This window comes from Camelus ferus, chromosome 2 (genome assembly GCF_009834535.1).
Source record: "Camelus ferus isolate YT-003-E chromosome 2, BCGSAC_Cfer_1.0, whole genome shotgun sequence".
Classification (NCBI taxonomy): domain Eukaryota; kingdom Metazoa; phylum Chordata; class Mammalia; order Artiodactyla; family Camelidae; genus Camelus; species Camelus ferus.
The window spans coordinates 52,741,104-52,768,528 of record NC_045697.1 but is presented as its reverse complement, the minus strand read 5'-3'; the positions used below and the strand labels follow the sequence as shown (position 1 = coordinate 52,768,528).

The following is a 27,425-nucleotide window of genomic DNA, read 5'->3' as shown; positions in this document are numbered from 1 at the left end:
GAGCAGAGTGGTTCAGTAAGTAGATGGTTGGGGGGCAGATGAGGCTCTGACCCTGCTGAGTGCAGGCACAGCTGATGTGCTTGTTGTCAGGGACTGCCAGCCCTTCTCAAAGCAGCTTGTCACGTCCTCAAGAGCAGTGGGCCCGTTAAAGGGAGTGTACTCAACACTTGACCTGGAGGCATGCACCAGACTGGTGTTAGGAGAGCTGTTTTTGTAATTAGCCACACATAAGTTAGTAAAGTGTCTTTTTGTAAAAATGTTTGTTTCTCACACTAAATTTTAATAAACAAAGGGTGAGAAGAAGCAGGAAAATGAAATAAGCCTCAGGCTCAGTAGGCATAATGATCTTTTCTACGTTTTTGTATTTTAGAGGTGCTGTGAGAGAATTTGGTGTTTGATACATTATCTGATTAAACTGAAAAAGAGTTTCCACACTCTGATGTGTGTCCAGAACTTGACTGTGTCTAATATTTGACTTTAGGATTTACTCTGAGTAAAGCCACTGAGTGGTTGTAAGCAGAGGAGTAACATCATCTGATTAGTGTTTTAAGATTCCTTGGCTGTTGAGTAGAGACATCTGGCAGGGAGAGGGGCCAGTGTCAGAGCTGAGGAGCATCCTTTACTCTAAATAATCACCTGAGACTTACATTCAAAGGAGAATGTCATTATCTTAGAGTGAAAATACCTGTCACTTGAGTTGGATATTTGAGTTGACTGGTAGATTCTTCTTTTTTTTTAATTGAAGTATAGTCAGTTTACAATATTGTGTCAATTTCTGGTGTACAGCATAATGCTTCAGTTATACATATAAATACATATATTCGTTTTCATATTGACTGGTGAAGTCTTAGTTTATCTTAGGATCCTCAGTACATTTTGAAAGCTTTTCAACTGATTATAAAATGTACCAGGGATGAGACCTACTACTTTATCTTGGGGAAAAAAGGAACGATCTTGGGGGTAAGTTTGGGAAAAAGGGGTTATGAATGAAAAGCTTTGGAGAGTTTGAAGAGTATAATTATTGTTTATCTGTTCTCTTTGGAATTTTATTTTAATTTTCATGTGTTCAAATGTCTGAATATTATGGTGACATGAATTTAATAACATTAAATTTTATATAATTCCCACTTACCCAGCCTCTTCTAATTCAGTCTTTCCCTAACTATTCCTTTTCATAAGAAGAGGAGATGTATAGAGAATGGATGACTAGAATATTATACAGTTTGATAAGAATTTGCCAGCATTAACAGAAGACTCCATCTCTTAAGAACCCTTAAAAACCATTTCTAAGACTAGTTTGATTTGATCCGTTTAAAAAATATATTTGTATGTATATAAATATACACACACATTTAGAAATTTGAGCAACCATATTAATGTCTAGTCACTTACCTGCATACCTGCAACTCTGGGTTAAGATTGCTGGTGCTTCCTATAATTGGATAGAAGATGTAGCTTTTCTTTCTTGCTCTAGGATTTTTGTGCTTTATTGATGTAAAATTATATCTTTATGCTTTCTATACAAAGGAAACTGTATTAGGGTGAAAGACTTAGAATAAGGGTGAAAAGGAATACAATGACTAAAAATTATCACAGAAGTACTTTTTGTTTTTATAGATTACAGTTTATAATCCTGAATTGTTAATTTATAGTTGGATTAGTTAGCTGGGTTAGTTCTAGCTAAAAATCCTTTTTCTCCTTGGGAGTTACAATAGGGAATGTAGATAAGGTTTGTAGGAGTTTTGGGTAATCAAACACAGTAACTACAGCAGTGATGCTGCCAGGATTTAATGTAGCCTGTATGATTTAGGGACAGTTTATTTGTGGACTTTGAGGATCACCTCCCTGCTGTTTTATCCAGGAACAGTGTAGTAGACTCTCTTGAAAGTCATGCCTTAAATACTAAAGTGCCCTTTTTTCTTTTCTATTCGTAGTGGTAGCCGTTCCTCTAAAACCTTTAAACCAAAGAAGAACATTCCCGAGGGTTCTCACCAGTATGAGCTCTTAAAGCATGCAGAGGCCACACTTGGCAGTGGAAACCTCCGGATGGCTGTCATGCTTCCTGAGGGGGAAGATCTAAATGAGTGGGTTGCAGTGAACAGTAAGTAGCCTTTCTGTTTCTCAGAAGACTCTACCATAGGGTAGTAGCCTCATTGTAGGTGAGTGTTGGGGTGCTGTCTATTCTAGGATCTAGTTAGCAACCTAATATCACAATATAGTGATATCTCAGTAAAATATGTTTATGGTATATTCTTAACCTCTGGGAAGTAAAAAATATAAATAGAAAATAAATATATTCTTGGAAATTTAGCCAGAGAAAGTTGAGAAATAAAAGTGGTACTTTTAATATTGAGGGCTTTTTCAGCATTGGTGAAGAAATTAGTAGAATTTTATAATTGGAGGCAATTTATATTACTAGTAAAAATAAAATGAAATTTAATTGAAAATATACACTAAATGTCTATGCTTTGACTAAAGAAAAACAAAACAGTACTTTTAATGTATTTGATGGTGTCTTATTATAATTTGAAACCTATCATGGGATTTATAAATTGAGCTGCCACCCACTGGTAACTTTCAGGAACCTAAAGGATTTTACTGAAATGCCTTAAAACTTCGATGTGACAGCATTTACATAAGAGCAGTATTTATTTAATATAGTTATCCTCCTGGACCTAGGGAGTTTAGTTACTAAAGAGATAAAGTGGTTTGTTTGTTTTATTGATGAGGCTCATCTTACCTATATAGATAGTTCTATGACCCCTCAAGGACAAGATTCAGAGTAAGTTTCCAGTATATGTGTACATTCTTTTTGGGGGTACTTGTTTGTGCCTATTTGTACCATTTATCTGAGAGCTCATTTTCTAATTTAAAAAATCTAAGGAAGGCATCACAGAGCTTCTGTACTACCTGAAATTCTGACTTTTAAGTATAAAAGCAGATCATCATTTTCTGTCTGTATTCTCTTTGTCTCAAATACCAGAACTGAGTATCTGTACTATTGAAATGCCTAGAGCTCCAGGAACTTCTAAAGTTTCACGGGCATTTTGCATTTATAGCTAGAAGAAAATTACTTTGAGCTGAAATGTTAGAACATTCCCTGTAGAACATAGAGTTCTGCCTTTAAAATATAACATTTCACTCAAATATTGGATTACAATTTTTTTTCTAATTTATAGTAATTTTCCCAAATGACATTTGATGAAGTGAGTGGGATTTGATGCTAGACAGATATTTCTGTTCACTGACAGTTTCAGGTACTTGAAAGAGTAAAGGGAATTTGTTGATAAGATTGGCATCTTAATGGCCTTCTGGCTTCAATTTACTTACCAGATGAAGATAAAGTGGTAGAAGGTGGGAAATTTTACAAATGCAACAACTAGTCTCACAGCCAGAAACCAGAGCCTGGTTTTGAACATTCTGCTGCTATAGTGACAGCTTAAAGAAGATAGAAGGTTTAGGATTTTGGAAAAAGCTGGATGGATGCTTTATAAATAATTTATGTGACACAGAATCTTGACGCCATTTCTTTGTGGAAGGAAACTAACATTTACTAAATGCCTACTTTATGGTAGACACTTTTTTTTTTTTTTTTTTTTTTTAGCACTCTGCAATAAACCCAATCTTAAAGGTAAGAAACTGAGGTTCAGGGAATTTAAGTAACTCAGCCATTTAGTATAGAAGTTGAGATTCAAAGCCATAGATTTTCCTCTATTCATCTGGAGGACAACTTAAGAATCATTAAGTTGCAGAGTCATTACTGAGTAAATCTAGGCCCATGGAGAGGTAAGAGGGCAGAGGAAAACTCGTAGGATTAAATTTAGTATAATGCTTATTACTGCTCTACTTTCATCTGTAATTAATTCTGACTCCGTTTAAGTCAAATTTTTTTCCTTCTGCTGCTCTAGAAAGTCTGAATTAAAAAAGCAGAGTGCTGTTTATGGGTAATTAATGGGATGGAAAGAGGCATAGGACTGTATAAATAAGAAGGAACAGAAGTGTAACTCAAGTCACCATATGTGGTATTTGTTATTAAACATATGGTTAAATAGTCCCTTTTTGCCTGAGAAACTTAAAAACATATATTTTTGTCCAGGAGAGCATAGACAATAGGGTATTAGAGTCTGGCTAGATAGATGTCAGTGGTTTTGGAACACTCCTTGTAGTTTTGTTAAGTTAATTTGTGCCAAGTTCTTATTGATTGTTTTATACCAACAGAAAGGGCACACTGAGGGAAAGCTGTTTGCTTTCACAACTTATACTTCCCTTTATAAAAAACTCAAGTGATATTTTCCTATTAGCCTGTAAACTCAATGAGGACACGAGTTGAGTCAGTTTTGTTCCTTATTCTTAGAAACTAGCATGGTTTCTGGCATATCTAAAGATCATACGTTGTTTGGAAAGAGCTAAAAATATTTATTTTTGTTTGGACTTAGTTAAATCAAGGATGCTTCTGTTATACTCTAGGACAAGAGTTAACAAATTTTTTTGTTAAGGGCCGGATAGTAAACATTTTAGGCTTTACTGGCCACATGGACTCTGTTGCTATTCATCTCTACTGCTATAGTGCAAAAGCCGCCATAGACAGTATGTATCCAAATAAGTAGGGTTGCATTCCAATAAAACTATTTACTAAAACAGGTAATGTGCCAGATTTGCCCTTTGGTCATAATTTGCTAACCCTTGATCTATGGTAGGACTAAAATAATAGTAAATGAATGTATAATTATCTAGCTAATGGAGGAGAAAAATAGACCAGTAAAAATAATCCTAAAGAACATAAGAAAGAAAAGGAAAAGAATCACATAATAGGATAAATAGATACTGAATAGTAATATGGTAAATTGAAATCCCAAAATTAGTAATTGTGTTAAATGTAAAGGACAAAATGCTTCAATAAAAAGACAATTATGTTAAGATAGTTAAAAACAAAACAAATCTAAATTCTGTTTCTAAGAGGCATACTTTAAATAGATGATACAGGTTGAAACTAAAAAGGTGAACACTAATCTAAAGAAAACTGATGTAGTCATGTTAATGTAAAATAAAGTGTGCTTGAAGGCAGAAAAACATGAATAAGGAAGATTTAAAAACGAAAAATGATTTAATTCACAAAGAATTTATGAAGTTCTGAATGTATCTTTAATTGGATCCCCAAAATACATTAAAATCAGTTTCCAGAACTAAAAGAAGAAATAGACAAATCCACACTCATAATGAGAGATTTAAGCATCCCTCTCTCAGCAATGGATAGAAAGTATAGAGGAAAAACTTTATTAAGGAATTAGACAAATTTGAGCAACATAATTAACAGACTTGACCTGAGGGACACATGACCTAAGCACCTCAGACTATATACATGCACGTCTTTAAAAATTAAAAGGATTGAAATCGTGTAATGTATGTTCTTTGACCATAATAGAATTTAGACAGAAAACAGTGACAAAAGCTGGGAAATCTATCTATATGTGTTTGGAAACAATAATCTCAATGGAAATTAGAAAATATTTTTCACTGAAATATGGTAATGAAAATGCTATGTGTGAACACTTGTGGGATGTGACTAATACTGTGTTAGAGGAAAGTTTAGAGCTTTACATACATATATTAGAAGAGATAAAGTATTAAAAATTAAAGATCCAATAATCGCTTTCCAGAATTTAGAACAACAGTAAGTCAAATGCAAAGAAAGTTAAGGTACTGGTAAAGATAAGAGCAAAAGTTAATAAAATAGAAAACACATATATAATAGAGAAAATCAACAAAAGAAAAAATGATAGTTCCTTGAAAAGAATCTAATAAAACTGATAACCCTGCTAAGGCTGATCAAGAAAAAGTGAGAGGAAGGACAAGTAACCAATTTCAGGAATGAAAAATAATTATCACTAGAGATCTTATACAATATTAAAAGTCATAAGAGAATATTATGAACTGGTTTCATGTTTATGCCAGTAAATTTGAAAACTTAATTGAAATAGGCAGATTCTAAGAAAAATTTAGCATAGCAAAGGTGACACAAAAATTTAAAAATCTGAATAGTCTGGTAACTATTTTTAAAAATTATGATCTAATTAAAAGCATTCCTACAATAGAGACTTCCACCAAACACTTAAGGTAGAAGTTAACACCAATCTTATTAGCAAAAGTAAACAAATGGGACGTAATTAAATGTAAAAGCTTTTGCATAGCAAAGGAAGCCATCAACAAAATGAAAAGATAACCTAATGTATGAAGTAAATATTTGCAAATGATATATGACTGGTATGAGGTTAATATCCAAAATATATAGACAGCTTGTACAACCCAATAAGAAAACAGACAGCCTAATTAAAAAACGTGCAGAGGACCTGAATAGATGTTTTCCCAAAGAAAACATAAACATGGCCAACAGGTACATGAAAAGATGCTTAATATCGCTAACCAAAGAAATGCAAGTCAAAATCACAGCAAGATATTACCTCATACCCATCAGAAGGGCTATCATCTAAAAGATCACAAATAATAAATATTAGTGAGGATGTGAAGGAAAGGGAACTGTAATACACTGTTGGTGGGAATGTACATTGGTGCAGCTACTATGGAAAACAGTATGGAGACTCCTCAAAAACAAAAATAGGACTACCATATGATCCAGCAATTGCACTCCCAGGTATATATCTGGAAAAAATGAAAACACTGATTTGAAAAGATACATGCACCACAGTGTTCACAGCAGCACTATTTACAATAGTCAAGATATGGAAGCAACCCAGGTGTCCTTCAGATGAATGGATAATGCAGTGGAATATTGCTCAGGCATAATAAAGAATGAAAATTTTGCCATTTACAACAACATGAATGGACTTGAGGGGTATTATGCTTAGTGAAATAAGTCAGATACAGAAAGACAGATACTGTGTGGTATCACTTATATGTGGAATCTAAAAAATAAATGAATATAACAAAACAAGACTCACAGATATAGAGAACAAACTAGTGGTTACAAGTAGGGAGAGGGTAGGGGAAGGGGCAAGATAGGAGTAGGGGATTAAGAGGTATAAACTTCTATGTAAATAAATAAACAACAGAGATATATTGTATGGCACACAGAATACAGCCAGTACTTTATGATAACTTTAAATAGAGTATAGGCTATAAAAGTATTGAATCACTGTGTTGTATACTTGAAACTAATACAATATTGTAAATCAACTTTACTTTGATGAAAAAAAGAGAATGAAGTATCTTAGCAATGTCCAAAAAAAAAAAAAAAAAAAAAAAGAAGAACCCCAGTCTTACTAAAGATCTTATGCAGAATGGAGAAAATACTAGTGTTACGAACTTTACATGGACATTACAAGGAAGAAAACTAGGTCATCTAACTTACGAACTTAGATGTAAAAACCCTAATAAAAATATTAGGAATTTGAATATAGCAATACTTAAAAAGTATAACATACCATGACCCAATTGAGCTTATTCCTGGAAGAAAAGGTTGGCTTGACACTTAAAAATCAATTGTAATTCACCACTTAACCAAAATAAAGGCAGGAAGGAAAAAAAATCATATGATCATCTCAATATATGGAGGAAAAACATTTGATAAAACTCAAAATCAATTCATAATTTAAAAACTTATCAAGTTAATAGTTGAGAACTTTCTTCTGATAAAGCATATCTATTTACAAAAAAAGGTATAGCTAACACTATACTTGGTAATGAAATGTTGAAGTTTTTTTCCTCAGATTAGGAAAAAGTTAAGGAACCACCACTCTACTGGAATCTTAGCCAATGCAGTAAGGCAGGAAAAAGAATAAAAGATGACTGGAAAGGAAGAAAGAACATTTATGCTTATTATAGCCAATATGAATGAATGTTGAAAAACCAAAAGACCTAAGATTGTTATTACTACACCATGATTAATATTACCAATAGGTAATTTTAATAAACTTGTTGGCTCTAAGGTCAATATAAAAAATTATGAATAGCATCAAAAATATCAAAAACCAAGGAATAACAGTTTTCCAGTGAAACATTTGAAAAACTATTCCTTTATGATTGGTGCTTTTGTGCTTTTCTTAAGAAATATATCCATGCCAAAGTTCACGGAAATATTTTTCTCTGCTTTTAAACTTTATTGTCTTGTCACATTTAGATGTATGATCCACTTGGAATTGCTTTTTGGGTATGCTGTGAGTGAAGGGTCAAGTTTTATTTTCTGTAGAGATAACCAGTAGATTCATAGCTATTTATGAGAGGACTGTCCTTTGCCTATTGTTCTGCAGTGACGGCTTTATTATAAATCAAGTGTTTCTTCTATGTTTACATCTGTTTCTGTTCTCAGTTTTGTTCCATTGGTCTACTAAGTCCACACTGTTTTATTCATTGTGCTTTATAATTTTTGGTATGCACCTTGTCCTTTTTTAAGAATGCGTTGGATATTCTTAGCTCTTTGCATTGTCACTTTAATTTTAGCTTTTTTGATGGCTATAGAATGGCATTCCACTGTCATTTAAATTTTCAGTTCCATGATTGCCAACATCTTTTCATATGCTTTTTGACCGTCTGGAAACTTCTTTTGTGACATGTAAGTTCAAAACTGTCACATTTTTTACTGGGTTGCCTTTTTCTTAGTTATCTATATTAGTTTTTTATATATTCTGAATTCAAGATTTTTATTGATTATATGTGTTGCAAATAATTTCTCCCACTCTGTGCTTTCCTTTTTACTCCCTTAAGGGAGTCACTTAATAAACAGAAGCTCCTAAGTTTTGTGAGCCAAATATTTGTTTGTATGCTTTTCACCTGTTCTTTGTTGAGGAAAGAACACTGATCTAAGATTCTGCTTGGATAAAAGATTCTGCTTGAGTAAAAGTAAAATTTAATTTTTATTTATTATGTATATTTGCTTTGCAGCTGTAGATTTCTTCAATCAGATCAACATGCTGTATGGAACAATCACAGATTTTTGTACTGAAGAAAGTTGTCCGGTGATGTCAGCAGGCCCAAAGTAAGACATGATTCATGATCACTTCTCATTTTTACTTTATCTTTGTTTGTTCTATTTTTCTAGTTACTTTCAGTGTAAGCATACATTATTTGAGGATTTTCTTATTTTCTTAACATAGGCTTGTATTGCTATAAACTTTGCTCTGAGAACTGCTTTTGCTTCATCCCTTATATTTTGGGTCATTACGTTTTTGTTTTCATTTATCTCCAGGTATTTTTTTAATTTCCTCTTTGATTTCTTCAGTGATCCATTGCTTATTGGGTAGCATGTTGTTTAGATTCCACCTATTAGTGTTTTTTGCAGTTTTTCTCTAGTATTTGATGTCTGGTCTTACACCATTTTTGTTGAAAATGATACTTGATATGATTTCAGTATTTTAAAATACATTGAGATTTTTGTTGTGGCCTAGCATGTGATCTATTCTGGAGAATGTTCCATGTACACTCAAAAAAGACTGTTTGGGATAGACTGGGATTTCAAAATTGTAGAATAGACTACACTGTATAGCACAGGGAAATATACACAAAATGTTATGATAACTCACAGAGAAAAAAATGTGACAATGAGTGTGTATATGTCCACGAATAACTGAAAAATTGTGCTGAACACTGGAAATTTGACACAACATTGTAAAATGATTATAAATCAATAAAAAATGTTAAAAAAAAAAAAAAAGACTGTTTGGGTGAGGGTATAGCTTAGTGGTAGAGTGCATTCTTAGCACGCATGAGGTCCTGTGTTCAAGCCCCAGTACCTCCATTAAAAAAATAAATAAATGAATAAGTAACTACTTTCCCCCTCAAAAAAAAGCCAAGAATTTTTTTTTTTAAATGTTTGTTTGGCTCGTTTTTTGATGTCTAATATTCTGGTCATTTAAGGCCAGTGTTTCCTTACTGATTTTCTGTCTGAATGATCTGTTCATTGATATAAATGGGATGTTACTGTCACTTATTAAGGTATTATTTTCAGTTTCTCCCTTTATGTCTGTGATTATTTGCTTTATGTATTTAGGTGCTTCTGTGGTGGATGCATATATATTTATAATGTGGTATCTTCATGTTGGATTGATCCCTTTATCATGATGTACTGTGTCCTTCTTTGTCTCTTATTACAGTAATTTTTAAAAAATGTTTTATCTGATAAAAGTATTGCTACCCCAGCTTTCTTGTTGATTCCATTTACACAGAAAACCTTTTTCCGTATCCTTAATGTCAGTCTGTGTGTGTCTTTAGATCTGAAGTGAGTCTCTTGTAGGCAGTATATATATGGGTCTTGTTTCTGTATCTGTTTAGCCATTCTGTGTCTATTTTTTGGAGCATTTAGTTCACTTACATTTAAAATAATTATCAGTATATGTGTACTTATTGACATGTTCATGATTTTGGGTTGTTTTTGTATTTCTTTTTTGCTCCTTTCTTCTTTTGCTCTCTTCCCTTGTGTTTTGATGACTATCTTTAGTGTATGTTTGGATTCCTTTCTCTTTTTTGTGTATCTATTATAGATTTTTGATTTTTGCTTATCATGAGGTTCATATATAACAACCATATATTTATATATATAATATATATGATATATAACATATATTGCAATCATATATATATAATTACTCTAAGTTGATGATCTCTTGAGTTTGAATGCATTATAACCACCCCTATGTTTTTACTCCCTTGCCTCCTAAGCATTTAATGGTTTTGATGTCATATTTTATATCTTTTTGTTTTGTGTATCCCTTAACTACTTATGGTAGATGTAGATGATTTTACTCCTTTTTTCTTTCAACCTTTCTGTTATCTTTATAAGTAGTTGATTTGCTATCTTTACTGTATGTTTACCTTTACCAATGAGATTTTCCCTTTCCTGATTTTCATTTCTAGTTGTGGCCTTTGCCTTTTCATTTAGAGACACCCTTTTAACATTTCTTGTAAAGCTAGTTTAGTGCTCCTGAACTCTTTTAGCTTTTGCTTGTCTGCGAAACTCTTTATCTTTACTTCAAATCTGAATGGTAAACCTTGCCACGTAAAGTATTCTTGGTTGTAGGCCTTTTCTTTTATGACTTTGAATATATCATGCTCCTCCCTTCTGGCCACCAAAGTTTCTGCTGAGAATTTGGCTGATAGTCCTATGGGAGATCCCTTGTATGTAACTAGTTGCTTTTCTCTTGCTGCTTTTAGGATTCTTTCTTTATCTTTGATTTTTGCTATTTAATTATAATGCATCTGTGTGGTCCTCTTTGGGTTTATCTTGTTTGGAACTCTGTGCTTCCTGGACCTGGATGTCTGTTTCCTTCCCCAGGTTAGGGAGGTTTTCAGCTATATTTCTTCTAATAAATCTTTTGCCCCTTTTCTGTCTCTTTTCCTTCTGGGACCCCTGTAAGGAAATAAGTTTTAATTTTTAGTGCTGATTTTTTATAAAGTACATTTTCCCTCCCCCACACCGCAGTTATATCCAAGATTTAAATATTAAAACAAAACAACAAAATAAACTGCCCAAACTTACTGTTGCCTAGGAGTGTTACCATTAGAAGTAGTGACTTTGATTGCTCACCACATACTGTACTAATGTTTTCATTGCTCATAATATTTTTGGTAGATTTAAATTGTAGTGTCAGAGTCAAATAACTACCCAAGAGATTTAGTTTTATTACTTAATAGTCCTGCTTTACTTTTTGACCAGTTCACATGTTGAACAAAGTATTACCTAGTTGGAGTAATCAACCTTATGCCACAGATTGATTCCAAATGAGTTTAGATGTTTCTCAGAATCCAGTCCTTTTTAAAAAGAATTGACTTTTTGCCATCATCACTGATGTTCAGAATAATATGATTTGAATATTTCCTAAGGTAATTCTTTTGAAAAGGACTTGTTTTTAAACTGTTTCAAACTTTGAAAGTTCATATGGTTTTAAGCGTACAGAAAAGTTGCCAGAATAGCTCAACGAACTCCCATATCCCTTTCACCCCGGTTCCCCAGTTACAAACATAATTTACTGTACCTGCTTCATCACCTACTCCCTCTAAATGTATACTCATTAACATTAATTTTTTTCTGAACCCTTTGAGCAAGTTGTATACATTATGCCCCTTTACTCCTACATATTTCAGCTGTATTTTCCAAAAACAGGGATACACTTTGACATAACCAGAATATGAACCCTCCGGATCACTTCCTCCTGTCCATAGACACCATTCACCATTCATCAGCAGCCTCAGCAACATCTCAGTTTTTCCTTTCTGGTCCAGGATCCTATCTAGGAGTATGTTCTACATTTATTTGACTTATCTCTTCTGGTACCTTCAATCTAGAAGAGTTCCTCTGTCTTTCCCCATATTGGCTTTTGTACAGACAAGAGTTAACATTGCAATTCTGACTGCCATCTCTTTAAAGGCCTATTTACCAAGTTGACCCTTGGATGGCATCTTGGAACTTGGAATTTTGAAGAGTTCCTATCACCCTAACTGTTAAGAGTGGCTCTCTGTGCCATTTTTGTACATACAGTATAGGTTATGCTTTCCTTCTGAAGTGTGGAATTTTAGTATGTGCTATGCAGAGATGCCTATTTGACCATCCCCCAGTAAAATACCTGGACATCGAGTCTCTAATAAGCTTCCCTGGTGGGAAGTATTTAACACGTGTCAATTTTCAGAGAATAAAGTGTGGCCTGTGTGATTCCACTGGGAGAAGACTCTTGGAAGCAAGTGTCTGGTTTCCTCTGGGCTTTGTCACTTTTGGTGATTTTGGTTTGTGTTCTTTCATTGTAATAAATCATAGCTGTGAGTATAGCCAGAAGCTGAGTTCTGTAAGTCCTCTTTGCAAATCACTGCACTTGGAGGTGGTTTTCAGGACCCCTGCTACAGTCTATCTGATGTTTCCTTATGATCACATTCAGGCGGTGCATTTTGGTGGAACACCACAGAAATGATACCTTCTTTGTCAGGGGACCATGTGAGGAGGCGTATACGTGGACCATCCCATCACCATTGATGTTAATCCTGACTACCTTTTCATGTTAGTGTCTGCAAGTTTTCTTCACCTAAAATTTGTCATTTTTTCCCCTTTTGTAGTTGACTAGTATTTTACTGGGAGGTTTTTCTGATATTACACCAATATCCTGTTCCTGTGAACTAGGAAGAATTACTGCCACTTAGAATACTGCCCTTGTCACTTTCCCCAGAGAAACGTTATCTAAATGGCTGGTGTAGGAGGAATGTACCTACATTTTCAGAAGTAACAGGCACGGGATCTCTATAGATACTACAAAAATGAGAAGTGATCTCCTTCCTTCCATCTCCCTAACTTCCTTTCTTTCCTCCCTCCACCTCTTCTTCTACCTGCCCTTCTTCCTTCCTTTTGCCCATTGTTAGTGCTGAGAAGATGCAGCTGTTGCCGTGGTTTACCATCTTTACCAGCAGATGCTCAGGATTGTACCAAGGAGAAGTATTTGCCAATAGCTGGTTAAAAAAGCTGGTTAGCACTGGTTCCTTGCAAAGTGGTATTGAGTGATGGCTCATAGAATTTTTTCCTAGTTACTATTTATTATTATTAACTAAGAAATGAATATTTTAGAATTTGCAGTTTATAAGTTCGTACCATGATAACAGAAATAAATTTCAAAGACAGTAGTCTGTCAGAGGTGGAATTAAAAAGTCAATGGGGGCAAAAGAGAGTTACAAGATGAAGTCATCTTAAGTATAAACATGACAAAAGAAAAAGAATCAGGGAATCACAGTTATAAACTCTAGAAGTATAAGCAATATATTTTTGTTTTATTTTTCAAAAATCCTTAAGACATTGAAAATTGGTATTTTTTATAAAGCTTCAGGATATTGAAAATGATTTTTTTGATTACTGTGTCTGCTTTTGATTTTTGCATTTAAAAATGACTATGGAACACCTGAGGATCATTAATAAAATGGAAAACATGATTATAAGGGAAAGGTAAAGACATTAAGGTTTCTTAACATAAGGGAGAAGACATGGGTGAGTTCCTGTCTTAAAGTGAAGAATAAGTAATGATAGTTAAAAGTCATGTTTTCTGTCTCCTGAGAGATTGAAACAAGAATGGGCTTAAGTCAGTCAAGACTTGTTTTATATTAGGAAGATTGTCTTGACTGGGAAAGTGATTAAATAGTGGAACAGGATGCCAAGAAATGTCGGGGAATCTCCACTTGGAGACCTTCAAAGTAGACTTGACTTGCATCCCTGTTGCCCAGGGTTGGCAATAAGGTATGCTGTTAGAAAGTTTATTCATGTATATCCTGTTTAAGGTTTACTGTTCAAATGTAAGTAGCTATGATTAAATAGGAAGCATCCTTATTTGTCCTATTGCAAGATAATTTTCATTGTTCAAAATACCCTGTCATATTTTTCCATTATATTCCTTTCAGTTCCTTTACTAGGCTTACTCACCCATCATTATATCAGTTCAAACTCTGGGATGAGGCTAGAAAAACACAGTTGCTTCAAAGAGAGAAGCGAAGTGGGAGAGAGAGCCTTTCAGAAACTAAAAAACTAAATGCTAGTTTAGTTTAGACATTTTTATACTTTAGAGTTTTAGCTGCATGCTTATTTCTTATCTTAAAAATCAGGTTGGGTTGTGGTTGTGTGTGTGTGTTTGTATGTATGTGTATAATTTATTAGCATTCTGTTGTACTATTTTTACATGCTTATTTACAAGTTTGTCTTCTCTGTCTCTTCTCCTTGAGAGTAGAGAAAATGTCTTTTATCTTAGTGTCCCTTGTTCAAGAACAGTATTCCTTGACACAGTATTTCTCACATGGTAGGTGCACATTAAATGTTTATTATACCAAAGGACTGTGTTAGGTTAATACCCAAATACTATAGGCATCTTTATTTGGGTTGCCAGTTTTCCTCAAAGGCATGTTTAGCTCCTCAACCAAATGTATTCAAATAAAATCATTCTCTTCTACATTCACCTTACTTTGACATGTCTGTGTTATTCTCTATCCTTAACCCACAATTTAAAGCCCCAAGTTAAAAAGAATTGTACTGCCTAAAGAGAAATGATTTTTGAAGAAGAAAAATAATCATAAAGATGGGAGGTAAAAAAGGTTTTCTACTATGGTAATTTATACTATGTGTGATTCTAAAATACAAATGCTATATATGAAGGAAAGCTCATAAAAAATGAATTTGATGGGATCTGCTTAGGTTGCATCCTGATAAATGCAGAACAGTCCAGTACCAATTTAAAAATGGCTAGATTTAAATGTCATATGCAAAAAATCTTTTTTTGGAGGAGCAGATTGTTTAAAATATATCCTGAATACATTCATAATAAACATACATATGTAATTTAAAAAATATACATACTATGTATAGGTATATACTGATGGTCTGTGTGCTTTTTATCTTTCTACTACAGATATGAGTATCATTGGGCAGATGGAACAAACATAAAGAAGCCTATTAAGTGCTCTGCACCAAAGTATATTGATTACCTGATGACTTGGGTTCAGGACCAGTTGGATGATGAGACATTATTTCCATCAAAAATTGGTATAACTGTTTTGTATAACTGGGATCCATCATGATTTATGTAATTTCACGCATTTCTAGGGCTTATTGGCTCTCTATTCCAGGAACCATGCTAAATTACCATACCTATCAAAATATTCCTAATGTTATAAACTTTAAAGAGTCCTATCTTTTTCACACCAAGTTTGTCATGAACATTAAAGTAAACCTCCCTATAATTTTAAATGGTAAGAACTTCAGTGCATCTTGGATGGTAACAAATCTGGCCTGTGTTAGGAAAAAAAGAGACTAGACGTTGGATCATCTGCTGCAGTCATATCCATTTTTTTGTTTGGGAAGGGAGTTTATATGCCTTAAACCAGTTATATATTATTTTTATGGCAAAGAGGGTTTTTGTATTCATGACCCACAGTGTGAACCTTACAGACTGTGAAGTCAGGCTAGGTGAGAAGAAAACAAGAAGATTTGAGGGGTGAGCCTGTTATCAACTGAGTGACACTTGCTTTTTTAATATTTGTTCTTAAGGAGGACTGACCTTTCAAGTGGAAATTGTTTACATTTAGAGAGTTCATATGATTTTACCATGTCAAACTCTTTACAACTTTGTTTTCTGAAAAAATTAGGAATTTGCCCTTCTTGACTTTTTGACTGTATTTTATGCTTTTTTTAGTTTTGGGGAGAAGTATGTGGTGGAGGAGACAGCAGTGTAAATATTTGCTGTTATTATGGGTTGTTTTAAACACATTTATTGAATGCTTTAACTATTTGAAGCTTTTGTAATAAAAGGTCTACTACTTTTCTACACTGCATTTCTTATATACATAGTAATGGTTTGGGATAAGTGCCCTCATCTTATTTTTTATCTTCCATAATATATTTGTTAACTTTCTATTTTAACACAATTTCAGACTTTTAGAAAATTTGTAAGACTCGTGCAAAGAATCTTTATATATCCTTCTTCCAGATTCTTTAGTTGCCAACATTTTAACACATTTGATTTCTCTCTCCCTCTCCATCCCTCCCCACCCCACATTCTCTCTTTTTCCTAAACTGTTTGAGAGTAAGTTGCATATATGATGTCCCTTTACCTGTATGTGCTTCAATGTGTATTTCCTTAGAAAATCACAGTATAACCATCAAAATCAAGAAATTAACACTGATACAATACTGTTATCCAATTTAAATATCTTATTCAGATCTTTCAGTATTTCCTAGTCATAACCTTTATAGCAAAAGAAAATCTTTGACATTTATTTTCATTTAGTGCCATGTCTCTTTAGCCTACTTTTATGTGAAATATGTATACTTCAGTCTTTTTTGATCTTTCATGACCACTGACATTTTTTGAAGAGTGTAGGCATACTATTTTATATAGTGTTCCTTCATGTTGGTTTGTCTTACGTTTTCTTGTGACCTATATACTATTTTTAAATGAGCAGTAGGCAATGTGATGACATTGAGTCCAGAAGTACTGGTGTTTGGTTGTGTTTTGCCAATCTGGATCATTTAGCCAGTTTAACAAAGGATATGGAATTTTGTATTTTTCCAGTTTTGTATTTGTTTAATGCTGTAAAAGTGCTCAGTTCATAAAAGAAATCTCTCTAATTGAGCAGAGACTGCAGCTAATTTCAGGTAAATGTAGATCTGGAGTAGTAATGAAAACATTTCCATAGAAAAAATATATTACAGGCATTTTAAACAAAACTGAACATGATTAATACATTATTTGTGTTCAGCATAAGTAATCTGAAGATCTGAGTATGTGTTTTAGCTCCATTACCATCTTAGGCATTTATTAGTTTCATTTTGGTAAAGTGGTGACACATTAGAGACCTAAAGGGCTATGTTGAAGACTAGTTCTTATTCCATAGAAGTGTTAAAGTTTATTATCATTCATGATATATTGAGAACATCTGAAAAGTACAACAGGTATATTAAGTAGTAATTCACAAATACTTCTTATTTTCAGCCTTGTCTTGGTAATTTATGTTACCGTTTGCTGACAAACTCATATTGCTTTGCTCTTGTCTCTTGTTTTTAATAGAAGGGATTGTGTATCTATTTTCTAGGTGTCCCATTCCCGAAAAATTTCATGTCTGTGGCAAAAACTATACTCAAACGCCTCTTTAGGGTTTATGCTCACATTTATCATCAGCATTTTGACCCTGTGATCCAGCTTCAGGAGGAAGCACATCTCAATACATCTTTCAAGCACTTTATTTTTTTTGTCCAGGTAAGTTGGATTAGGAGGTTGTTTTTCCTCAGTGAAAGCAGTTATCTGCAGAGTTATGAGGTGAATGAATCCACAACGTCAGGATAAAATTTGCCGTATCTCTCTTGTCTCCATCCTCTTTAATACATGCCATGATGACAGAGACTGGCTGTTGGTTTCTGATTCCATTGCAAGTCTACAGTGAATCTGAGAGGTCTTAGCTTGGATTTGCTTCAGTTCACAGGCCGTAATGGAGCAACTCAATATGAAACCTGGCTAGTTTGGTAGACATATACATGAACTTGGTCTCTGAGCACATGTCCTACTTCTCTTAACCCTCAGTTCCTGTCTGCTCTGGACTTTCTTTAGCATACTCTGGCCTGGAAATGGACTCTTAAGTATCACACCTTTTTTTCTTCCTTTTTGAAACAATATATCAAGTAATTTTTAAGTTAGGTACTGTCCATTATTCCAAAGGGGGAAAAATGTCCCAAAGAGCATTCATATTCCAGAGTTCCATTAATCTTTGATCTGCCTCCTTAGTTGACCTCCTCTTTCTTCTCTCTTTAGTTCTCAGAGAACTGGCCTTAGAGATGTAGACTTAGAGGAGTGAGGCTATTCTTGCCCTCCTATAATAATTAGAGAACTAAGAGGTAGGAGTGAAAAGGAGGTAGAAATGCATAAGCTGACCAGCTGTTTTTTGGTGGAGGTTGGAGAAGGGAGATGGTAAGCAGGAGAAGTCCAAGGCTTGAATCTGTGTTGTTTTTGTATATCTGTGGGCATAAACTGATAATACCTTCCCTATGCCCATCTCCATAAAGAAAAATTTGTCTATTTTCCCTCTATACACACTCCTCACACACAGGGCACACATTTCATATTTTAATTTCACCTATACAAACAAATTTTAGGAGATCATAACTTGCCAAAACTGTTGCTCTGACCAATTACTTTACTATGGTATCCCTTCTACAGACACCCATAGAAACAAAGAAAATGTTATCCTAAAGTTTGCATCTGTGCTTTGGTTTAGGCAGAACATAACTGCTTGAGGTTTTAGTGGTTTGGGAGAGGATATTCTCCCACCAGACAGTTTTAGTTTTACCTTACTGTATGATAACTCCTAGCAAATAGAAAGAGATTAACATGTGGCATTCTGAGATTCAGAATTCCCTGCCCACATGGTCCCAAGTGTATTTCTAGGGTCTGTGTGGATCTTTTCCTTTGGTTCTCTCTTTCGAGGGAAGGTCCTATCTCTGATGCATATCCGTATCTCTAGACCTTAGGGATACCCAGATGGCAGTTGGTTGTAAGTTGCATGGACATTGTCTTTATAAGCCCGCCAGGATGTCCACACAAAGGGCATGTGAGGCCCTTTGAAGTGCAGGAAGGAACTGGGGTTAGGTAGATCAGGGAGGTTTGCTGAGGACCAGGGACTGGCTCTTTATGTCACTGCTTTCCAGTACAGAATCCTGAACTATCTTAAGAATTCAAAATTTGAATCTGTTTCCTGGCCACTGTGAAGGTATATATATGTCAATGCAGGAGAATCAAATATATATTAACAATATATTAATATATTAGTTTAATGTAAAATAAAATAACTTAGTCATGTGATATATATCCATTTGTGTTCTTGGTCCAGACCCCACAAATTTTAGGAGTAGGCTTGCTATTAAGTACCCCTTAATGCTTCTCTCCAGTACTTACTGTAATGCTTGGCACATGGTGGATGCTAATAAATGAGTGTAACTGGAACTCAGAAAGCCCCACCATGGCAGAATATCAAAAGGTCAGAAGTATTGATAGCCTCTATTCATTAGCCTTATAATTTATTGTTCAGGGGAAATCTATTCAGAATAGAATTTCAGAATGACAGTAGTGGAACTTCTAAAGATGTACATAAACACAGGCTTTCTTATTTGTTCTTTATAGGATTTTATTTATCATTTGTGGACTCCATATTATTCATGTTATTCTCATACCACATATTATGGTAGCTTGCATGTATGTTCGTTTAGGACATAAACTAACTTATTTACTCTTCATATAGTACTGAAATTTGCCTGAGATGCTAGATTTTTTAGACCCTGTTTCTTTGACAAATGGTGCCTAGGTTATTCCTTTTAACAGGAAGCAGCAACTCACATTTACTGAGTGTTTACTTCATGTGAGGGATTACATGAAGTGGTTAACACACAGTATCACATTTAGTTCCTACAATAACCTTATTAGGTGGGAGGATTTATCCTAAGATTTTTACAGATGTAAAACATATCAGAAGTGGTTAATTGATTTGCCTGACACAGAGCTAGGGAATAGAAAAAAAATTCTTTTGAAAAAAACATCTGACAAATGTTAATGGAAATCTGTTTTGTAAATAATGCGTTTTTCCTGTTTCTTCTGCCTCTGTCATGCACAGGAATTCAACCTTATTGATAGAAGAGAACTTGCACCACTCCAAGAACTGATTGAAAAACTCACCTCAAAGGACAGATAAAAGGATGCAGATCTGGCAAATTGTTCCTCAAATGAAGCTGTGTGGAGTGTATTTGGATTTTATTGTATTTTATTTTTATCTTGGTTGTTTTTGTGTTAGGTTTGGGGGATTTGTTTGGGCTCCTTTTTCCTTATTCTGAATAAATGAAACCATATTCTATTGCTAGAGGAAGCCAAGAACATACATTTGATAGGGATAAATTTTGTCTTAGTGTCATACAGTATTTTTTTTTTAACTTGGGGAACTTTTGATAATATTGTATGTTGAAAGAAAATGCTTATCGATTGGACTGCTGATGGATGGGGGTTCTCCATTGTGCAAATTGTGGCAGATTTTTGAAGTCCCCAAAAGACTTATGTTTTTAAGTGCCTTGGCAGGCTCACTTCTGAGGTGCAAAGCACAGACACAGAACTGAACAGGGCTTGAAACAATATTAGGATTACTACCCAGGGCACTTACTGATGCATGTTTTAAAATATCTATTGATAAAAGCCATAGTTTACCTAAATTGGTGATCTCCAGCTTTTACTACATTAAAGAAACACAATTTGTAAAGGTGTGCATGTAGAGCATAAAAAAATTAGTATTTCTTAATTATTTTTGATATTACGGTAATTCTGTTCAACAGATGTTTAAAGTTCTACAAGCAGGTCTTTTCCATCTCTTGATATCTGTGATATTGAAACTTGAAGATGTTGAAATGTAATACCCATTACATTTTGGCTTCTTTCTACATGTTAACTGCACTGTAGGTGTAAAAATTCAGGTTATACAGAGGTTTGCCGTCTTCAGAGGTGATGCTGAACTGTGAGGTTTCTTAGCAATTGCCAAATGAGCCATAAGTCTGCAGAATCCCCTTCTACTTTGAAGAGGAGGGGATAGGAGTGTGTGTTTGGTTGGGGGGAGGTGGGGGTTAGTTTGTAGGGACATTATGGATGGGATTAAATATGAGGAGTCAAATTCAAGAAAGCCCTGTCTCAGAACCCTTGAGTAGAATGGCATGAAGATTTTAATCAATACCTTGTAAACAAAGTCTTAGAGACTTCCTTTTAGGAATCGACTTCCATGAGAAGTTAAAAATAAATTATTAATTTTAGGTATAGACATAAACATGGAATTTAAGGACTGTTTAGGGAAATTGATCACTTTCCAGCATTTCCATTCAGTGAATGGAGCTGGTGTTTGCCTGTCATTTTAAAATGATACAGTACCTTCTTTGCTTATTTTAGGCCCAATTTGAAGTATTCTGACTTCTGATTTTTCCACTGTGAAAGGAAATCTTTTTCTTTGCAGTGATATCAAACAAAGTGCTAAATTAGTAGTTATTAACTTTTACATTTTTTTTGCCATGACTCTCTAGTGAACTATTCCTGTAAGTAAAACGTTCAGAAACTTAGTTTTTAAAATAAATATTAATGTTTTTCACTTTGGTGTTACTCTTGAGAAATGTCCTTTTTAGACTTCCAGTTTTAATTTTGTCATTGCTAGTAAATCTGTTTTCTTCAGTTAGAAATATATCCTCTTCCTTCAGTTAGAAATATATACCTTTCTCCTTGTAGAATAGAAATCTTGCTCTGAAATTGTATAGACTAAAAACAGTAGAAAAGAATCTAAGATGAAATCAGTTTGTTTTTACCATTAACATGTAGAGCAGTGATACAGTTTAATGCCATTACAATTATGATCACTAGGAACTGCCTTTTTCTCCATTTCATTTCTAGCAATCATTCTCCAAGTACCAACAGTAGAAGTAACAGGAAAGCCTGGCAGAAACAAATAATACTGGACATTCATTGGCAATACTTACTTATAAACTTCAGTGAGAACTAGCTGATTTCCTTAAAACAAATCTTTTAGTATGCATATATATAATATCAGCCACTGTGGTTTGATTCACAAATAAAATTTGGTATCTAGTGATTTTTGGGTCCTATCTAACTAGGAAAATGAACCACATAATTATTCAAGTAGTCTTCCATAGTGCATCTGACCTCATATCAACCTAGTAATCAAGGAGTTGCAATAGCCAAGTGTGGAGAGGAAAGTGAGAAATTGTTTTTGCTCATTTAAGCCTTATACAGTAGTACACTGTACACAAATGTTATTATAAATTAATGATAAATTAATGTTTAGTAGTAGGACCTACTTTTCCACTCTATGTAGATGAGTTTCTTGTCACTGTGCCAGAATCTCAGGTGCCTGCTTCTGAGTATTCCTTTAAACAGAGGTATTGGGAAGTAAGGAGATAATGTATGTGTATATACAGTAACAAAGTAGAGACGTTCTCCCAGGGAGAGGCCTGGCATTGTACATGGTGTTAACATGGGTGCAAGTAAGGAAACACCACAGCATGTGAGAAATAACTGATTTAAAAAAAAAAGTTGCCTTGATTCATTTGGTTCCCATGATCATTAGTAAGCTCCCCTTTATAAAATAAGGATCAAATCTTGGTTTTACAATAGAGTTTGCTTGTAAACACCTGTTGGATTCTTTCCAGATCTCTTTATATAATTTATAAATAACTGGGATAATGCTCTGCCCCACCCCCTACTCTTCATACAGAGATATGAAGCAGAAGTTGTTTTCTCATCTGCTAATGAAAGCATAAAATATAAAGTAGTAAGTTAACACAGTATATTTGTCACAATGCTTTGTTTAAATGTTGATATGGAGAAACTTTTAGGAATTCTTTTAAATGGTAGAGTAATGGTGGTGGAAAGAAATTAATAGGAAAGAGTGAAAATCTTTTCATTAGCTGTAGGTGGTGCTACTGGTTTTCATTTGCTGGCTTAATTCTGTTTTCCATAAAAACCATGGCATTAGGCTGCACTTAAACAGTAAGGATATGGTCGTCAGCTGGTAGAGAATTTGGAGGTCAGTTTACCTTAAATAGAAAAATTTTAGATTTTTATCTCTTTGTACCATTGTTTGTCGTTTGTAAATGCTCAATGGTCAGCATAAAATTAGGTAGGAGAAGGCATGTTTGGTGTCTAATAAATGTGTCTCAGTGTGAGTTACTGCCTGGCTAATCAGGAAAGAGAAAGCACTGCATCTCTTATATTCAGGAATTACAGATAATGTAGATATCTGTATTTTACATGTAATCATCACACTCCATTTTCTGTATTAGCATTTTTCTTGCTTATGGTAAAATAGCAAAATGACAGATTTCTTTTATACCTTTGCCTACACCCTCTCTGAGAGAGGTTTTGATAACCACTGAAATGGTGAAGTATATGAGGTACAATTCTTAAGTTGTAGGACTTCTTTTTAAAATAAGTGTCATATCTTAAACATCCAGGTGAGAGTTGATCTTCAGAGTGGTTTCTCTGGCAGGTCTACTTCTAGCAATGCTGCAAAGGTATAAATGTTTTGGGAACACTTTCAGAGATCCCTTGAGAATCGGTTTATGACTTTGCAAGAAAGTTTATTTTATCATTTTAGTTGAACCAAAAACTTTACTGGAAGCTTAATATGACCTGTCTCACTCACCAAAACAACTTTACTTTGGCTGTTTTCTTAGAACTAAACTGTTAAGGACATTCAAAATACTGCCATGGGCTCTGAATTTGCAGAAGAAAATGTTTTGAGCATTGATTTGTAGCATCGTTTAATAAAGGAGTAGTTTCCTGATGTCACTACTTTGAAGTAGTATCATTTGGATGTATAAGTTTTATTTTATTTTTAAAAATTTAATTATTTTACAGTTAAATATAATAATTTAAAAAATCAAAGTCTTTTTAAAATTTTCTATTTTTTGTTCCTTTCCCTGATAACTTTTGGATCATACCTTGATTACTGTAGGATAGTTTTGATTGAACGGATAGTAAAAAAAAAAAAAAAAAAAATCCAATATTTAAGATAGGAGTAGCTTAAGGAAACAACTTACCTCCATCCCTTTTTTTAAAACTTATTTTCACTCAAACGAACAATTTAAAGAGTGGAGATCATTGTACAAAGAAATTGGAATACATTTTGTGTATTAATTATGCTGAATTTAAGTGTGTATCACAGATATAATATTTCAAATTGTATAATCATTTTATATGTCATTTATAACTAACATTTTGAACATCTTTTTAAAGATACAGGACAAGAAGTATATTTGTCACTACCTACCAAGAGGAAAACTTATTTTGAAACTTACCTGGGATATTAAGGAATATACCAATTCCTAGAAACACTATTCTAGATCTATACTTGAAGGACCACTCCTAAAATAATTTAAGTATCAGAGTTTTGTCATAATATTAAGTTTCACCATAGGAATTAAGCTATCAGTTTAATGGTGTATGAGATACTTATTTAGACGTAAAGCTATTTCAAGATTTAATGGAAAAGTTTAATTTTGAGATATAACAATTCTGACTGCAGACAATTTGAATTTTTGAGGCTTTCATAATGAGCTCATCATGGAGAAAAATTCATTTTTGAAAGTATAAAACTGTGCTCCATGTCTGCCACTTGTAGCTGAACTGGAACTTAAATTTTGACAAAAGAGAGAAAGTAACATTAAAATACTGAGTACTCTCAGTTTTGCAGGTGTGATGCAAATTTCTTTTCCTATTAAAATACTATACAATAGAGAACATTGGATTACAATTCTCAGAGCGAACTCACTGGCCTTTCCAAGCTGTATGTTTACCTGTCATCTTCTACACTGCCCCCACCCCGTACCCCCGCAACACACACACAAACATGAAAAACAAAACAGGTTGATTGTGTAGGTCCTCATTGTTAGTGATTCTGAAGTAATTGCTTTCAGTACATAGTTTGCAGCTGAAGTGTTGAAAGATACAACTTAACATAAGCATTTTTGGTTGTGGTTGATGGCTTGCTTTCTGTCACAGAAGCTGAGATTATGAGTGATATAATTTTAAAATTTTAATATTTAATTTGTTACATATTATTAAATTCTTATATGTGTGGGTGTTTCTTACAGATTTGCACGTTTTCATTTTTTTGTTTACTTAATTGTGCAGGTTGTGAAATAGATGAACACATTTTCATTTTAAGAACACTTCTCTCCTTAAATTGTTCTGCAGAGATAACTATTTTTAGGGGAAATAGTTTTTTACAGCCACTAAATTGTATTTGTTATTTTTGTACATGCATAAGTAGGTTGGTAATGGCACTAATCTTGTGAGGAAAACTTTTATTTTATTTGAACTTTTCCTATACATCACTACTTAAAATAATCTACCAACAGCATCATGAAATCTAGGTTGAGAGAGAGTACAATAAACATGAGACCACTTAAAGTTTGAATAGGATCATTTCTGAGGACAAAACTGCCAGTGCCAGAAATGGAAGCAAGAGGCAGCACTCACACTGCAAGTATTGTAGAACATGAGTAAGGACAGGACCCTGCTCTCCTGGAGATGGACAGTTCCTCTCTGTAGTAAAGTAGCTGGAAGGGGAAAAAATGGTCTAACACCTGAAATGCAGTGTGGGCGCCATATTGTAAACTGTGCCAAGATTACTCAAATTGTCGTCGTCATTGATCAAACTTCAATTGCTTCATCATTTTTGTTTTAAAGGAGGATACTGAATGTCAGAGAATCTGTAATATGTTTTAACTGAGAGATGTAAATAATGTATACAGACTTGTATGTGATGGGATTGGAAATATTTAAATTTTAGGGTTTTTTTAAAAGGAAGAAACTGAATGTTTATTTAAAAATAATAATAAATAGTTATGTTTGGCCATGAATCCTGACTTTGCATTACTATTTATTTTTGCTTTAGGTATCCCCACACTGAAAACATTCCTAGAAAAATATTGAAGGTGTACGAAGTATGTTGAACATTTAAAATTTGTTAGGCATTATATTTTTTTATAATGTTGAAAACAATCCTAGAAGTTAGTGTCTCTGTCTTCTGTACTAGAAAACAAAAGTTCAGAAAATTGTATGAGTCACTGATTAGGACTAGGGTTTAAAAACCCAAATATGCTTGACCTTGAAGCTAGTGTTTTGTTTATTCTTTAAATATACTATTACCATGAAAATAGTTAGCAAAATAATTATTTTCTATATATATATATATATAGCTTGACCTTTTTTTTTAGTTTGATTAGAGTCTGTTTTAAACATTTTTTATTGATTTATAATCATTTTACAATGTTGTGTCAAATTCCAGTGTAGAGCACAATTTTTCAGTTATACATGAACATATATATTCATTGTCAACATTTTTTTCTCTGTGAGCTACCATAAGATCTTGTATATATTTCCCTGTGCTATATAGTATAATCTTGTTTATCTATTCTACTAGCTTGACCTTTCTGTCAAGCTAAGATTTTACTTAATATTTTGTCTTCATTATAGACCATTAAAGAGTATGGGAGAATCTTTATTTTACCCTGATACCTAAGTATCAAAAGGAAATGTGTATTTTAGAGTATTCTTAGAGTATCATTATTTAGAGGTATTTATGGTTAGAGGCATTTGTGTTTGGACTATTAAGTTGAAAATATTTTGATGGTAGTCGCCAAAGTAGCCCAATGTCACTAACTGGTATTTGAGATAAAGACTAGGAGTAGAAAATGCGAGTCCATGCTGATGTGGACCTGTGTCTGCATGCTTTAATAAAAACACCTTGTTATTCTGCACATATAGTATGTACAAAGCATCTACTGTGTAAAGAAGTCTACACACACTCATATAAACATTAACTATTCTGATAATTAGGTTGATCTGCTTCTAATGTATTAAAATAGTTAATTCTTTTATTATATAATGTCTGGAATGATAATGATGCATTTTGGTAACAAAGGTTCTAAATAATTTTTCCTTTAATACTTGAACAGCCATGCTTAATAGATATTTTGCACTCTGCTGTTACAAACAGCATAATTATTATAGTGTCATATTTTTTGATGACTTAAGTTCACCTTTACAAGCATGCAGCAAAACATAAGTTCCTTTGCTCTATAGGGCTGATGGCTTCTTCCTATGCTGAAAGCACCCTGACTTCCCACTCTTGCTTTTATGATGGCTTCTGCATCCTTCTGTTTTCTAGGCAGTAACAAAGGTTGCAAGGAGAAATTTATTAAGCAAGCTGATTAAGTTGACAAACATCCTTTTACAGATGTTGTTGGGTTCGTGTACACAAAGGCACGGGCTGTGTGACCACCACTTATCAATGTTCAGAGCCTATTTTTTCTGCCTTTGTTCTTGTTTTCTCAGTTGGTTTCTTCTTAATAAACCTGTATGTTATCAGTCAGG

At 33.8% G+C, this 27,425-nt stretch overlaps 1 protein-coding gene across 1 annotated transcript in view; it reads left to right on the top strand.

The window, feature by feature from the left end:
- Positions 1–25,909, top strand: part of MOB1B (MOB kinase activator 1B) — a 54,609-nt gene extending 28,700 nt beyond the window's left edge. Inside the window, exons 2-6 of the mRNA XM_032458471.1 lie at positions 1,935–2,101; positions 8,896–8,989; positions 15,372–15,505; positions 17,554–17,717; positions 20,119–25,909. Of these exons, the coding sequence (XP_032314362.1) occupies positions 1,935–2,101; positions 8,896–8,989; positions 15,372–15,505; positions 17,554–17,717; positions 20,119–20,196 (637 nt within the window). The 3' untranslated portion in view covers positions 20,197–25,909. The remainder of the gene's footprint in view (positions 1–1,934; positions 2,102–8,895; positions 8,990–15,371; positions 15,506–17,553; positions 17,718–20,118) is intronic.
- Positions 25,910–27,425: the final 1,516 nt, after the last annotated feature.